The sequence below is a fragment of the Micromys minutus genome (genome assembly GCF_963924665.1).
Source record: "Micromys minutus genome assembly, chromosome: 17".
NCBI classification, from domain to species: Eukaryota; Metazoa; Chordata; class Mammalia; order Rodentia; family Muridae; genus Micromys; species Micromys minutus.
Genome location: NC_137952.1, coordinates 22,102,738 through 22,119,940, shown reverse-complemented (window position 1 = coordinate 22,119,940; position 17,203 = coordinate 22,102,738). Strand labels below are relative to the sequence as shown.

At 40.4% G+C, this 17,203-nt stretch overlaps 1 protein-coding gene across 1 annotated transcript in view; it reads left to right on the top strand.

Moving 5' to 3' along the window:
- AQR (aquarius intron-binding spliceosomal factor) overlaps positions 1 to 15,110 on the top strand; it is an 80,529-nt gene extending 65,419 nt beyond the window's left edge. The window contains exons 31-35 of the mRNA XM_080931025.1: positions 6,676 to 6,846; positions 8,459 to 8,544; positions 10,653 to 10,827; positions 12,498 to 12,611; positions 14,566 to 15,110. Of these exons, the coding sequence (XP_080787151.1) occupies positions 6,676 to 6,846; positions 8,459 to 8,544; positions 10,653 to 10,827; positions 12,498 to 12,611; positions 14,566 to 14,877 (858 nt within the window). The 3' untranslated portion in view covers positions 14,878 to 15,110. The remainder of the gene's footprint in view (positions 1 to 6,675; positions 6,847 to 8,458; positions 8,545 to 10,652; positions 10,828 to 12,497; positions 12,612 to 14,565) is intronic.
- Positions 15,111 to 17,203: the final 2,093 nt, after the last annotated feature.

Sequence of the window (17,203 nt, the reverse complement as noted above, 5' to 3'; positions counted from 1 at the left end):
ATAGAGCTGCAATGAACATTGTGGTGCATGTGTCTTTATTGTATATTGGAGCTTCTCTGGGGTATATGCCCAGAAGTGGAATACCTGTGTCTTCAGGTAGTACTATGTCCAATTTTCTGAGGAATCACCAGACTGATTTCCAGAGTGGTTGTAACAGTTTAAAACCCCACCAACAGTGGAGAAGTGTTCCTCTTACACTGCATCCTTGCCAGCATCTGCTGTCATCTGAATTTTTGATCTTAGCCAATCTGACTGGTGTGAGGTGGAATCTCAGGGTTGTTTTGATTTGCATTTCCCTGATGACTAAGGATACTGAGCACTTCCAGAGATGCTTCTCAGACATTCAATATTCCTCAATTGAGAACTTTTTGTTTAGCTCTGTACCCCATTTTTTAATAGGATTGTTTGATTCTCTGGTGTCTAACTTCTTGAGTTCTTTGTATATCTTAGATATTAGGCCTCTATCAGATATGGGATTGTAAAGATCTTTTCCCAATCTGTTGGCTGCCATTTTGTTTTCTTGACAGTGTTCTTAGCCTTACAGAAACTTTGCATTCTCATTAAGTCCCATTTGTCGATATTTGACCTTAGAGCACAAGCCATTGGTGTTCTGTTCAAAAAATTTTCTCCTGTGCCTATGTGTTCTAAGGTTTTTTTTTTTTTTCTACTTTCTCATCTAATAGTTTCAGTGTGCCTGGTTTAATGTGAAGATCTTTGATCCACTTGCACTTGAGCTTTGTACAAGGAGATAAGAAAGGGTCTATTTTCATTCTTCTGCATACTGAGTGCCAGTTAGATAAAAAACATTTGTTGAAGAGGATGTCCTTTTTCCATTGAATGTTTACAGCTTCTTTGTCAAAAATCAAGTGACCATATATGTGAGGGCTCATTTCTGGATCTTCTATTCTATTTTATTGATCCACGTGCCTATCTCTGTACTTGTACCGTGCAGTTTTTAGCACAATTGCCTTGTAATATAGCTTGAGGTCAGGAGGTCAGGGATGGTGATTCCCGCAGATGTTTTCTTGTTGTTGAGGATGGATTTCGCTATTCTAGGTCTTTTGTTATTCCAGATGAAATTGCACATTGCTCTTTCCAACTCTGTGAAGAAATTGGGTTGAAATTTTGACGGGGATTGCATTGAATCTGTAGATTGCTTTTGGTAAGATGGCCATTTTTACAGTGTTGATCCTTCCAATCCATGAGCATGGGAGATCTTTCCATTTTCTGAGATCTTCCTCAATTTCCTTCTTTAGAAATTTGAAGTTCTTGTTATATAGGTCCTTCACTGCTTAGTTAGAGTCACACCAAGGTATTTCATAGTTTTTGTGACTATTGCGAAGGGTATCTTTTCCCTAATTTCTTTCTCCGCATGTTTGTCCTTTGAGTAGAGGAAGGATACTGATTTGTTCGAGTTAATTTTATATCCAGCTACTTTGCTGAAGTTGTTTATCAGCTGTAGAAGTTCTCTGGTGAAATTTTTGGGGTCAGTTACGTATACTATCATGTTATCTGCAAATAGTGATGTTTTTACTTCTTCCTTTCCGATTTGTATCCCCTTGATTTCCTTTTGCTGTCTAATTGCTCTGGCTAGGACTTCCAGTACTATGTTGAATAGGTAGGGGGAGAGTGGGCAGCCTTGTCTAGTCCCTGATTTTAGTGGGATTGCTTCAAGTTTCTCACCGTTAAGTTTGATGTTGGCTATTGTTTTGCTGTATATTGCTTTTATTATGTTTAGGTATGGGCCTTGGATTCCTGTTTTTTCCAAGACTTTTAACATGAAGGGATGTTGAATTTTGTCAAATGCTTTCTCAGCATCTACTGAGAGGACCATGTGGTTTTTTTCTTTGAGTTTGTTTATATGGTGGATTATGTTAATGGATTTCTGTTTATTAAACTATTTCTGCATCCCAGGGATGAAGCCTACGTGATCATGGTGAATGATCATTTTGATGTGTTCTTGGATTCAGTTTGCAGGGATTTTGTTGAATATTTTTGCATCAATGTTCATAAGTAAGATTGGTCTAAAGTTCTCTTTCCTTGTAAGGTTTTTGTGTTTTAGGAATGAGGGTTATTGTGGCCTTGAACAATGAATTAGGTAGTGCTCCATGTGACTCTATTTTGTGGAATAATTTGGAGAGTATTGGTATTAGGTTGTCAATAAATGTCTGATAGAATTGTGCACTGAACCCATCTGGACCTGGGTTTTTTTTTGGGGGGGGGGGGGAGTTGGGAGGCTTTTGATGACTGCTTCTATTTCTTTAGGTATTATGGGATTATTTAGATGGTTTACCTGGTCCTTGTTTAACTTGAGTATCTGGTATCTGTCTAGGAATTCATCTATTTCCTCCACATTTTCCAGCTCTGTTGAGTATAGGCTTTTGTAGTAGGATCTGATGAATTTTTAAGTTACCCCAGTTTCAGTTGTTATGTCTCCACTTTCCTTTCTGATTTTAATTTGGATACTCTCTCTTTGCCCTCTAGTTAGTCTAGCTAAGGGTTTATCAATCTTGTTAAATTTCTCAAAAAAAAAACAGCTCTTGGTTTTGTTGATTCTTTGAATGGTTCTTTTTGTTTCTATTTAGTCAATTTCTGCTCTGTGTTTGATTATTTCTTGCCTTCTACTCCTCTTGGGTGTATCTGCTTCCTTTTGTTCTAGAGCTTTCAACTGTGCTGTCAAGTTGCTAGTGTATGCTCTCTCCAGTTTCTTTTTGGAAGCACTCAGAGCTATGAGTTTTCTTCTCAGTACTGCTTTCCTTGCATCCCATAGGTTTGGGTATGTTGTGTTTTCATTTTCATTAAATTCTAGAAAATCCTTTCTTTCTTTATTTCTTCTTTGACCATGCTATTGTTTAATAGAGCGTTGTTTAGTTTCCATGTGTATATGGGCTTTTTGTTGTCTTTGTTGTTATTAAAGACCAGCCTTGGACCATGGTGAACTGATAGGATGCATGGAAGTATTTCAGTCTTCTTACATCTATTGAGGCTTGTTTTGTGACCGATTATATGGTTAATTTTGGAGAAGGTGCCTGAGGTGCTGAGAAGAAGGTGTATTCTTTTATTTTAGGATGAAATGTTCTGTAGATGTCTATTAATTCCAATTGGTTCATAACCTCTGCTAGTTTCACTGCATCCTTGTTCAGTTTCTGTTTCCATAATCTGGCCATTGATGAGCATGGGGTGTTGAAGTCTCCCACTATTATTGTGTGGGGTGAAATGTATTTTTTGAGCTTTAGTAGGGTTTCTCTTATGAATATGGGTGCTCTTGTATTTGGAGCATATATAATAAGGATTGAGAGTTCCTCCTGATAAATTTTCTTTGTAATGAATAAAGATTGTCCTTCTTTATCTTTTTTGATAACTTTTGGTTGAAAATCTACTTTATTCGATATTAGAATGGCTACTCCAGCTTGTTTCTTGGGACTGTTTGCTTGAATGGTTTTTTTCCCAACCTTTTACTCTGAGATAGTGTCTGTCTTTGTCTCTGAGATGAGTTTCCTGTATGCAGCAAAATGCTGGATTCTGTTTATGTATCCAGTCTGATAGCCTATGTCTTTTTATTGGGGAATTGAGTCCATTTATGTTAACAGATATTAAGGAATAGTAGTTTCTGTTTCCTGCTATTTTTGCTTTTAGAGGTGAATTGTGCCTTTCTTCTTTTGGTTTTCTTGCTTAGGTATTTTCTTGTTTTTACTAGGATGTAGTTTTCTTCCTTATATTGGGTTTTCCACCTATAATTCATTGTAGTGCTATGTTTGTGGTCAGATATTGCGTAAATTTAGTTTTGTCCTGGAATATCTTGGTATCTCCATCTATGGTGATTGATAGTTTTGCTGGGTATAGCAATTTGGGCTTGCACTTGTGCTCTCTTACGGTCTGCATGATGTCTGTCCAGAATCTTCTAGCTTTCATAGTCTCTGTTGAGAAATCAGTATGATTCTGATTGGTCTGCCTTTATACATTACATAACCTTTTTCCCTTACTGCTTTTAGTAGTCTTTCTTTGCTTTGGGCACTTGAAGTTTTGACTGTTATGTTTCAGGAAGAATTTTTTTCCTGGTCCACTCTATTTGGAGTTATGTAGGCTACTTTTATGTTCATGGTCATCTCATTTGTAAGGGTAGGGATGTTTTCTTCTACAATTTTGTTGAAGATATTTACTGTGCCTTTTAATTGATATTCTTCTCCCTCTTCTATTCCTATTATCCTTAGGTTTGGTCTTCTCATTGTATCCTGGATCTCCTGGACCTTTTTTGGCTTTTGCATCTTCTCTGACTGTTTTTTCTGTTTTTTCCATGTTGTTTTCGGCCCCTGAGATTCTCTCTTCCATCTCTTGTAGTCTGTTGGAGATGCTTGCATCTGTGACTCCTGATTTCTCTTTTTGGTTTGCCATCTCCAGCGTTGTCTATTTTAGTGTTTTCTTTATTGTTTCCATTTCCATTTTAAATTCCTTTTTCAATTCCTTCATATCTTTGGTTCTGTTTTCCTCTAGTTCTTTGATTTCTTTGAGTGTTTTTTTTTTTTTCCTCTTTAAAAGCTTCTATTTCTTAATGCTTTTCCTCCCATTCTTGTTTACGTGAGTTATTCACGCTCTTCTCAAAGATCTCCATCATCATCTTGAGGTATGATTTCAGGTCTGAGTCCTCTTTTTCTGGAGTGTTTGGCATTCTGCTCTTTGCTATGATGGGAGAGTTGGGTTCTCATGTTGCCCGGTTGTCTTGGTTTCCATTGGGTTAGTTTTTTTGCTTTCCTCTTGCCATCTTGCTGTCTGTGATTATAAGTTGTCTTGTTGTCAGTGATTGGTTCCTGTCTCTCCTGTGTACCTGGCTTGTGTCCCTGGATCTCCACTCTTCCTGGTAGCAAATGGCCTGAGTGTTTGGTCTACACGCAAGGGCTTTCAGGGTAGAAACTGAGTCCCTACAGCAGAGTTTTTGCTCCCCTGGACCAACCGGAGGGCCGCACCTACCACGTGCTCAGCCCAGACTTCTCTACGCCAGGGGTTACTCAGTGCAGTCTCACCAGACCTACATCCCTCACAAAGCAAACCTTTAAAAGTTAATTAAAACTATTACCCCAGCAGAAAAACACACTAAAGGAATAAATTCCTAGCTGTAAGAAATGACTGTCAGACAGTTCTTGATGATGGAGCAGATGCAGGGCGTATATGACCTTTAAATGCAGGTCACTTAGAGTCTTACTTGAAGGAGACACATGTTTCCTGATACCTGCCTTTGAAGAGTGCTGTCTCCTGATGGCTCATCACGCAGTGTTTCCAAGTCTTTGCCTGATCCACATGATAGTATTAACCTGAAACATTATCCAAGTTACTCATTTCTTTCCTTATTTGTTAATTCTGTCTCCAGGTGAGGTTTCAGTATATCTAGAAATAAAGGCATTTTCAAATGATGATTATTTTTGGAAAATGTATTTCTGAAGTATTAAAAACCTTATCCACCCAAATGTGATCACTGTTCATTTAAGCAATACATGTCTAAAACTTAGTGTCCGAGAGACTAGACAGAAAGTTTAATAAAAGTCCCTAAGTTGAAGCAACCGTGACTGACGTGGCCCAGCTTCTAAAGTGTTTACAAAACACGCTTTTTCCTGTTAAACGTCACATCTGACTCAGGCAGGGTGCTGAACTAAACAGTCTTCTTAGTAAAGAACTGGTTCCTATTTGCTGATAACTCAGTATATTAATCTTGCCTTAAATACCTGAATCCTCAAAACTGGCTTTTATTCAGCCTTAGCATTTATTATATAAGGCTATTTTCATGGTCCCTGGTTTGTTCTTTTATCTATATTAGAGCTGATCCTTGGATAAATGTGTTTTGCTACCAATATAGAAAATGGAGATTTACACAGTCATGTGGCTTCTTTTGTCTCCTGTCTTCCAAAGAACTAGAGAATTTAAATGAAAGAGATAATTGAGACTGTCTGTCACCAGGAACCTGGATATGAATGGTGTCTCTGAAGTTCGTCCAGTAATTTTCCTCTTGCCCTTGTCTGGAATCTGGCTTCTCATCTCTGTGTTTTGCTTCCATGATGCCTGCTTGCTTTACTTTCCCATGTGACGCCTGAACTCAGCCTCTGCTGAACTGGATTAAACAGCTCGGGATCAGATTTCTGACTTTGAAGTTCAGCAAAGCCCTTGCTTTTAAGCTTTATGTCATCATCTTTAAGCAGAATCTCTCATTTAGCAGTAAACAGATTACCAGTTTGAGAGTACGTCTCCTCACCTCGGTGAGTAGTTAGGTGGCCACAGGAAAACAGCAGAATCAAAGTCACAGAAGCATCGGGAAGCTCGAGAGGCTGGGAAAGCTCGGTGCACATGCAGTCAGCTTTCATTCCATTAGATTCCTTGGGTAATTTACCCCTTGGTGTTATATTTGTTGGAACAGCTGCAGTTATAGTACATTATATAGACTATATATCATGGTTATTGTGGTCCTAGGAATATTAACCTCTTAGTTGATAATTCTATGTCCTATATTACAAACATTAAGGTTTTGTCAGTATTAACCTAGAATAAGACTATCCTTCAATTAATCAAAAATATCCACCTATGAAGTTTATTTAAGGTATACTCAAAGTAAGTAGGTGATGGATGGGTAAGCCACTTTGTGAAGTAGAACCAAAGGGGTGGATATATGACGTGGCTGTGCTTGCATTCCAGAACCTTGGGGAGGCAGAGTATGTGGTAGCACTCTTCATGTACATGTGCTTGCTCGGGTACCCTGCAGACAAGATCAGCATTCTAACAACCTACAACGGGCAGAAGCACCTGATTCGGGACATCATCAATAGGCGCTGTGGGAATAATCCACTGATTGGAAGGCCAAACAAGGTAGTTTTATGACTGGAATGTGTTTTCATAGTCATTTTTTTGTCAAGGAGAAGTTTGTACTCATCACATGTTGTTTATATTGCTCCACTTTGTCTCACAAATTTTCCAGAAGGTCAGGATGGCAACAGAATTTTCATGTGTAGTGACTACATGTGAGAACCAAAGACTTACTTCAGAATGTCAGTTTTTATGATTAAAAAAACAATGTTAAATAAGACAGACTAGTACAAAATAGGCAAGTGAGTTGGACATATTTCATACAAGACCTATACATAGTCAGTAAAGTATCCCTTTCCTGTAATTAGTTATCTCTCCCCTCATTAGCTGTCCGAAAGCGGTAAATGGAAACAGAGTAATGGAGGGGGGATACAGTTCAGTCTAGAGTGTTTGTTTAGTATTCATAAAGCCCTGGGTTCCATTCTCAGCACCACTTAAACTCAGCACTGTGGTGCATGCCTGTAATCCCAACTTCTACACTATCTAGAATGGGTAAAATTGTAAAAGTATCAGGCAGTGGAGCAGCTGGATCTTGGGGCCTGGGATATCAGTGGTGAGTATATAAATTGATTCAGAAACATTGGGAAGTAGTTTAACAGTTCATGAAGTCATGCATACACTTAACAAAGCCCCACAGTTCTGCTTTCTGCAATGAAAACATGTCCACAAAAAATATTGCAATATTCAATGCAGCTTTATTTTAAATATCCCTAGAGTAAAAGGACATCTAGTATCAGGCACATGCATTAGTGCGAGCCTGGCTGCTCAGCCGCAGGATGGAGTGAGCATCTCTGTACAACATGGAATAGCCACTAAAGCCTCATGCTTTTGACAGAAACTGAGTGTAAAACTACGGTTCTACTTGTATGCATGTGCAGAGCCTGCAGAAAATAAGGAAAGTAATCAGGCACTGCCTGGAGCTGGAAGTTGTCTGCTTGTTTACCATGGGGCATGAGGTGGTAGGCATTGTGGAGGTAGTGGGTGTGTAGGAGTGTATAGGAGTATATATTGTCAGAACTCGTACATAAATTGTACCTCTGTGAAGTCCACTTCCAAAGAAGTGTTTTATAGACTTCCTCAAATCAGAGGGAACATAAATGTTGATATACGTAATAGAAGCAGTAAACTTGTTGAATTCATAGAGCAGGGATGAAGGCCTAAGAGTTAAAATTAGTGGCTAGAATCTTAACGAACCTCTCTTCCTTCATAGTAAAGAGTGCTAGGAAGATTTTTTTCACTTTGAGTGGTGTGGACAAATGGTAGGGCTACACATTGATTAGTAAGTGAGTATATGAGTATACTCTGCTGTACGCTTGAGTATTTGGGATTCCACTGAATAAGCTGGACATAGCCTGCCTTCTGAAGCAGGTCGTGTCCAGGGAGGGTAGTTGTAGGTCAGCATGGTTGTGACAGGTCTGTAGAGTGTGAGTTGCTGGAGGACACGGTCCAGGATGCTTACCTTGCTTAGTGGCACCCACTGACTTGTTAGAGTTGACATGATTGGGTTACTTCTGAGACCATTTTAGAGGGAAGATGTGTGTCTCTAGTGCTTTGTTAGGATAGTGCCTTACTGTGCTTTTGAAAATATACCACATTCCCCACCTTCTTTTCCTAGGTGACAACTGTTGATAGATTCCAAGGTCAACAGAATGATTACATCCTCCTTTCTCTAGTGCGGACCAGGGCTGTGGGCCATTTGAGGTAGGTGGGGTACAAACTTTACACTCTTACTAAAGGTTACTGTCTGTTTCAGCTTTGAGCTTCAGGGACAAAGTAGCTCTAGATTTGTTCAATTAATTGCTATAATTAATCATTATGGCAGCTTGTAGTACTTTTTGTAGGAATAACAAGAGATCCAGTATGTGGTTTATCAATGCTCTTACTGCTGAATGTTTAACTAATAATGTAATAAGTGTAACTTTTTCGCATTCAGTGGCATGCAGAGATAGCTTTCTGCCATAGGATCTTGATAGTCTTGGATCTGTTAGAAGCAGTGTCCAAATCAAAGGAGCCAAAGGGGAAGGGGCCTCTATGGGACATGTTTTAGCGCCTAAGGCCTCTGGTTTTTCTCTCCCCACTATCTTTCAGCTTCATGAGAGGATAAAGGAGCCATTTGTTCTCCCAGGATTAAGAATGGCCCAAACAAACAATAACCTATTTTTATCATTTTTGTGATGTATTTATGTACTAGAGATTTATGGGAGTAATATCTTCTTATTACAAAGCAGCCGTTTGGTTTTATATAAATCTTCATCTCATGTGACTTACTAGCAAAACTCAGAAGAGCCAGAGTTCGCTGTCTTAATTTATTCGAAGGGTATAAAGAAAAGGTTCTTGAAACTCTCATAAATTGTCATTAAGTCTAGATCTCTTCGAGCTTGGGTCAGATTCTATTAGACTGATAGTCTTTATGTAAGAGTAACCAAAGACAACAGTGTTTTCAGAAATTGTTACAAAATGATAGCAGTATTAACTTATGTTTGCTCATTGAAGTTTCAAACATGTTAGGTCTTTCCCACAGTGATGTAACTACTGTCTGAATGGCCATCATTGCTGACCTAAGACCTCTGGGCTTCAAGTGGGAATGCTTAAGGTTATGTCCTTGTCTTCCTTTGCAGGCACCAGGCATACACTTAGATACATTCAGACAAAACACTCATACACATACAAGAAAAATAAGCCTTTTTTTTTTTAATTCAGTAAATTGAATTCTGTAGTGATCCCGGCCTAATTTTCTGAAAACTAAAAATGCTTATAATAGATAGAGGGTGACTCAAAGTGATCTCATCAAGCACCTCCAAGTTTTCTGATTAAAGACTCCTTTGTCCTTCTGTTGTCAGTGTGCTAGCTTCTGGATATGCAGGGGTCAACTTAGCTGCAGTCTCTAACCTTGAGGAGTTTGGAGCCCAGTGTGAGACACATTTGAATGACTTGGGAAGATGAAGATGCCTTTACCCGAATATGCCCAAAAAGTCCATTCCACCCTTCTGTGCTATGGGACCACACTTGTAAAACTGTTAGCCGCTACAGTGCCAAAGGCTGGAAAATGTCCGCTCACAAGGACCTGAGCAGTGTGTATATGCTGAGCTGGAGATGGAGCCTCCAGATGTGATGGAGAAACCACACAGTGGGAAAGGGATTCCTCAAAAACAGCTTAAGGCACTTCCTTCTTCCACCACTCCATTGTTTCCTAGACAGCACTGTTCTATTTCTGTGAAAAGACTAATGCTAAGGGATTCTAGCACCTACCAGCTAGGAACATGCATACATACATACGTACATACATACACATATACATACATATATGTACACGTGTGTTGTGTGTGTGTGTGTGTGTGTTTGCAGAAGCTAGCACACTGGCAGTTGGGATCTCTGCATAACTCTAATATTAAGAATTTGAAAAGAAGCAAAAGAAATTTCTACTCTAATAAACTGGCAAATTTTCTAGGAGGAAATTTTTTCCCTTATAGAGCCTGGGAATTTGTTGGCAGAAAAGTAAAAGAAGGTGGTTGTCATAGTGAGGAGAACGCTGTGGTCAGTTCCTGTACCTGAGCCATATGATCCTGTTAGGGCTACTTGGATCTTTTAAGCCAGTGCATTGGTTATTTGTCTCCTGTATGGGCACACAGGCCCAGTAACTAACAAGGGTGTTAGCAATGAAGCACTCACTTAGTTTAGTGATCAATATACTAATTTGCTTTATGGTTATTAAGTCCTTAAGGATTTTAGTACAATAGTTTAAACAAGGAAAGAGGTTGCATATGTACATTATTAATTTCAAACTAATGATTTTTGTTTGTTTTCTAAAGGGATGTGCGCCGCTTGGTAGTAGCCATGTCAAGAGCCAGGCTTGGCCTTTATATCTTCGCTCGAGTATCCCTCTTCCAGAATTGCTTTGAACTGACTCCTGCTTTCAGCCAGCTCACGGCCCGCCCACTGCATTTGCATATTATTCCAACAGAACCTTTTCCAACCTCCAGAAAGGTAGGCCTTTCGTCACTGTGTAGAGCCGTGTGCCCCACAGGGGCAGTGGGTTCTCTTACAGTTGACCTCTGTAGGGAGAAAACCCAGTCACTGATACGAAATGCTCTTTACACCAAAGAACTAAACTATATAAAAGTAATGTCTGGTAACACTTCCCGAAACTTAGTGTGTATTGGGAATCAACCGCACACATTCATTATCCCCTTTGATCTCAGCAGCAGATCTGCTTGGGAGGCTTTCTGAGGGCAGTCGAGCAAGAGTCCATGTTCTAAATCAACCCACAGCACCTCCGCTCACCCATCACCTGTAACCTAACTGAGCAGTCTGGTTCAGTTCTTGCATCCTGGGGAGGTGGGGCAGGGAAGACACAGACAACCTCTGGACTGCACGCCCGCCCCTTCTCTTCCTTCTCAGTGACGCCTCTGTAGGCTCTTCCTTCACTGACACGCCTCCCTCACTCCTCTCTAGAGGGCAAGCTATAGTGTAGTCTGTACTTTCACACAAAGGTGCAGACACTGGGTTCTGTTCTGAGTACAACTGTTTTCTCTCAGATACAGACATCACCGATTTGCTTTGTTTACTTACTGGAATATTCCAGAGGTCTAAGAAAGTTTTTTTAAACATTTTTTATAAATATACTCAGTAAACCTATTTTTCATTCCTCCAAAACAAGCAAAATATTGTTTGATGTGTTCGTTCTATAGTGATGTTAACTAACTCTCTTTAAAGACATTTCTGTTTGCTTATCTATTTGTTTAGAAATGCCTCTATGAGAAAACAGGAGAGAAGGGTGGGAGGGCTGGATGCCTACCCTGCAGCTCTACATTGGCTCTTTTATAGACTTACCAGTACATGCTAGCTACTGCTACATACTAGCTACTGTAAGGTGGGATCCTTTGTTTCTGGAAAACTTGTTTTTATATTGATACACTTCCGCATGGGTTCCTCCAGTAAGAAAGGATAAGATTTTATGTATGATCAGTGATTACAAATAGGAATGTTATTGATTATCAAGGTGGCTGAAAGAAAAGGACAGATCTGTGTTTCTTTCAGTTGCTTTGCTGTTTTTCTGCTACAGAGGTCGTTACTGGTGACTTTAAATCCATGAAAGTCCTCTCATCCCACTGTATACCTACAGAATCCAGCTCTCAGGAGCTGCAGGTGAGGGTCTGTGCTGTACAGTCTCAGAGGAACCCGACAGATGCTGCGGAGCTTAAAACAGGGATTCAAATAGTACATCCATGGCCAATAGCCACATGTTAATAGTAATTAATGTTAACATCTTATGCTTCAGAAAATTTAAATAGGAAAAATAGTTCTCGTATTTTCATTCTGAAACATTGTAGATCCTCTCTGGATTCTAGACACTGATGGAAACTGTTGCTTTTAGACCATATTGATGTAGTTTCTCTACATATGGGGTTTCATCTTATTCTTTGGTATTAGTTCACATACTAAAATCCTTAGTTTACTTACCAGTCAAAGCCTGAATTAAAATCTAACGAGTCTGAAATGTGCTGCCTTTCATGTCTCTGAATTTCATGAGGCAGTGGCTGGACTCTGGCAGTGGAGTTCATGACCTCCGTACAGATCAGAAATGGGCTCTGCTGAAGTGCTGGCTTCTGGGTTTTATTCGCTAGACACTTCACTCTCTTTTTACTGTCTTCTAGAATGGAGAGAGACCACCCCATGAAGTGCAGGTAATAAAGAATATGCCCCAGATGGCGAATTTTGTGTACAATATGTACATGCATTTGATACAGACTACCCATCATTATCATCAGGTGAGTTTGCACAAGATTAGCTCCTGTAGAGTGAATGGCACTAGGACTATGTTATGGAGAATCCACAGCTGAATACTATTATTTATGTAGCATGCATACTTTAATGCCTTTATAGATGTAAGTTGGCATCAAGTACACATGCTCAAAATATGCACTTTGATGCATTCTGTATTATCATATATGCATGTACTCCTCAAACTATCATCTTAATCTAGATAATGATCATAGCCATTGTCCCCAGTTTCTTGTGCCACTTTGTACTTCCTGCCCTTCTCTAAGCCCACTGGGGTGTGGTTTCTGCCATCATGGACTAGGCTCTGCTTTCTAGATACTCCCACTAATGCCAGAATATGCACTCTTACTTTTCAGTCAGCTGTTACTGGCCTTGTTTTTAAAGTCATTGTTGTCCAGTGGTTGGTAGATTGTGGGACGTTACAAAGTAATTGTTGTGAAAGGCTTAGCACTCCCACCTCTGAGGAAAGTGTCTGGCTGATCAGTCGCATGCCTGCTTAACTTTTTAAAGTGGCAGCCTAGTTCTCAAAGTAGTTTTGCAAACTGAATTTATCCTCTCCAGGAGTGTGCAAGTGTGATCGCTCACCCACACTTGCCACAGTAAGTAAGCCTGTCTGTTACAGGGACAGTAGAGTGAGCTCGGTGGGCTTTGTCGACTCGGTTTGCTTTGAATTCACTTTTCCTCATTAGAGCATCATTTTTCTTTGTTAGAAGATGAGTCTGTTCGAATTTCTTAGTGTAATGAGCTCTGTGAAGTTCTCTGTATTCCAGCTACAAGTTCCTTATCAAACATTTGTTTGACACATTTTCCTTCCTAAATTGTAAGATGTGTTTTCTTTTAAAGCAGCTTTAGTAGAGTTTTGAATGTTAATGTCTAATATATGAAATTACTTTCTTTTGACTCATTACTTGTATGTCCTAAAAATAGCTACATTAGCCCCAGTCGACGAAGACTACCCTCCTCCAGTTACAGTGTGGGTTGTGGTGTTTACACTTAGAGTAGATATGAGCTCGTTTCTGGCATGTTTCCATGCAGTGTTGTAATTATTTGCCCATATGTGGAGCTTCTATAGTCTGACAACCATTTCCTCAGCAGACTACTTTATTCTCCTTTGAACTTCTAGCTGTGACCTTAGTAACAAAGCAAACACACACTGTCCCCTGTGCCTGTCTGTCCCTCCCCCATCTCCATGCTGCCTGCATTACAGTGGTTAGCATAGCAGATCTTAAAATTAGACAGAATGAATGTTTTGGTTCCATCCTTTTTCTACCTAGACTCAGCCGGCCACTTCCCAGCCCTACAAAAGCCCGCTGCGATTGAGATAGAATGTCTCCAACAGTGAGATTGTTTGTGGTCAATTTGGGAAAATTAGCACCTTAGCAATTTCAAGTCTGTCCCTTTGTGAACATTATGTCTCCATCTCTTAGCTCTGCTCTGAGAGCCCCTTGCTATTCTGAGTAGTGCTTTTAAAATATTTTCAAATTTCTGACTAACAAAATCCAGGAGGAAAGGAACTATGGCTCCACTCCAGGCTGTCAAGGCACTGAGAGAAACTGGAGGCCTGAGCTTTCCTTCCCCTTCCCTGCCATGTCCTGGTCTTTTGACTCCCCTCGCAGGCTGCCTCAGGGAAGGGGAACCTTGAGCTGATGTGGCAGTTAATCCTAGCCAACCACTGCACTTTCTTGGAAGCGCTATCAAAAATTCCTTTGTTTAAAACTTGTAACTTTTCATGTGGGTTTTTATTGATTTGTGACATGTAGGTATATTTTTTGGCATTAGCAGACCCAAGGTCATTGTTTCCAAGGTGCCAAATTAGTCCTATCAAATGGCTAACAGTGTTTGAAAACCCGTAGCACAAGCAGTCTATAACAGGGGTGTAATATGAGAGATGCCTTCAGAACCCAGTGTTCTTGACACGTTCACCTGGTATTTTTTTATTAGACTTTCTTACAGCTACCACCTGCCATGGTGGAAGAAGGTGAGGAAGTGCAGAGCCAAGAAACAGAAATGGAGGCAGAAGAAGAAACTGGATCTGCTCAAGCTAACCTCACACCCAGTCCAACGGATGCTGGCCCGAGTCAAGAGACCCCAGTGTCTCAGCCTGACTGCTCCAATCAGACCGAGGCTGCCTCTGGTCAGACGGAAGACACTTCTGCCCTGTGTGACATTGCTACTGCAGCTGAGCTTGTCACTGCAGCAGCAGAAGCTGTCACCCTGCAAGATGCGGCTTCTGTCCCTGCAGAGACTAAGTAGCCCATCTGCGGCACAGCCTAGAACATTCCATTTATAAAGTCTAAATGAGGTTACCTTTTGAATTTCATACTTACTGTATGGCTTTACTGACACCAGCTAATGTTCAGTCCTTGTGTTTATTAGCTGGTTTCCTTATTTTGTATATTTTTTTATTTGTAAATGTAAAAACTCTAGTTTCATTTGTTCATCCAGAAGAGAAAATAATTTTGATTGCTGAATGTATCTGACGTAATACCTGCATTAAAATAGTTTTCTATAGAATATGTAAAGCATGCTTGCCCTTTTTTCTTATTAGGGTCTCATGTAGCTCAAACTGGCCTTAAACTCCCCGTGCAGATCAAGATGACATCAAACTCCTAACCCCCTGCCTCCACCTCTCTAATGCTAGGTTGCATGCACCCTGCCACACGTTGGGCACATCTGTTTCTCCGCTGGAGTCTTGTTCATTGGTAGGGCCCACTTTAGACCTGAGGAATTAGAACCTTAGACATAGGTTCTCCATACTACGTGTTATCAGATAAGACTAGTGAAACAGATCTAGGGCTCATCATCCAGGTGAACAGGACTGTTTCAGGACCCATGTATGGGCAGTGGTAGTGATTGGACTTAGCTCCTGTGTGCAGAGTGAAAGCCTGCTAATGCAGCAACTCTGAGTTCTGTGCCCTGATGAACTTTCTCGGTCAAATGGATGGATGTCTTAGGTCTTTGTTCATCTAAATCTGCAACTCAACTGGGTCCTCAGTTGACTCTACACTCTGTGGCTTGAGATGCACTCTGCACAGATTACTTTTGTCCTCGTGAAAGAGGCCGTGGTGCTGAATTAACAATGAATGGGGACTAATGTTTTCTGACAAGTGACCTCTTCTGACGAGGACCCTGAGCATGGGGGCAGGGGGCTGGAAGACAGTGCTGTGTGTACATCAGAAGCAGAAATTGCCAGCTAGTTTTATTTGCTCCTTCTTGATCTGCTAGACTTGTAGTGGGGAACATTTGCGTAGTGTCTCTGCTCTAGTGCCTCTCCCTATAGATTTGACCTTACCCAAAGAACCTTTAAAGATAGAACCACACTGAACTCCTTCTAATCCTGGCAGCACAAAGAAACGATGGACTCATAACCCAGAAAGTCAAGTCAATTATATGTTGAATAAGTGTTAGTTCAGCTCCCGGGCTACAGGATCCACACTCTGAGCTCACGGTGTACACCCGAACATTTGTATAAATGTTGAATGTGGAGAGGATGAAGCTCTGGTAATGCTGAGCATAAAATCCTGACCTATTTTCTTATGAAAGTAAGCATCAAGCCAGATAGTCTGTTATGTAATTTCTCTGATACAAGAGTCGGAAAACAGGTGAGGGCATGTGTCTGGGGAATGGCACACATGGAATTAATTATTTTCATGTTGAACCCACTGTAGCGGGCTACGCAAGAAGGAAAGCAGCTTTGCTGAATTATGATATTTCCTGGAAAAGATTTTTCCCACCACCTGTTAGTAGATATGAATTACCATACCAGCAATGAAAACAAGTCCACATCTGGGTTGTCATTGTCTGCCTGGGTGACCATGGTTTGTTTGCTTGGTCTTTTTCGGTTTATAGTTTTGGGAGGTGGTGATATTTTCTGGCTCTTTCTATTACAGTAAAACTCAAATCAAGGTGGATAGTGGCTAAGTATTTAGTCAGAGGAAATAAAAGATGGTGTTGAATTGAAACTGGGGTCTCAATTTTAAATTGTGCATTCACTGTGAAGGCCAGAAAGCTACAGTTGATAGAGAACCAGAGTTTTAGCAGCAATTGAAAGATTTGCCTTCGCCCCTCCACTCTCTTTCCCTCTAAGAATGAAAACAGAGCAGAGAACCTTGGGAGGCCTACTCAAAGAAAGCAGGTAGAATCCAACTTCAAAATCGTAAAAATGTGTTTAAGTTCTACAATGAGAACACATGAGCCATTACTGCATAAACTCTGGGGTTCCCATCTGCCTTGAACTTGTGGCCGACAGGTCCTGAGGTCACGTGATCAGTTTTGCCCCCCGCTATCCAGACCATTTGTCAGAGTTCACCATGTCATAGCTTGGAAATCTCTTCTTAAAAAGAGACCCAGAACATGTGTTCCCAGAGAGTGAGTGTGAAACTAAGCAGCTAATGTAGCAATCTGTTAGATTTTCTTGTTATGTTCTTTCCTCACCAAATGCTGAATTACAAAAGTTCTTTACGACAGCAGACACACAAACACACACACACACACACACACACACACACACACTTGATTTGGACAAATGGCTAAAAGATCTATTACCAGGACATTTAAGTTAGTGTGATGATAAAAGTTG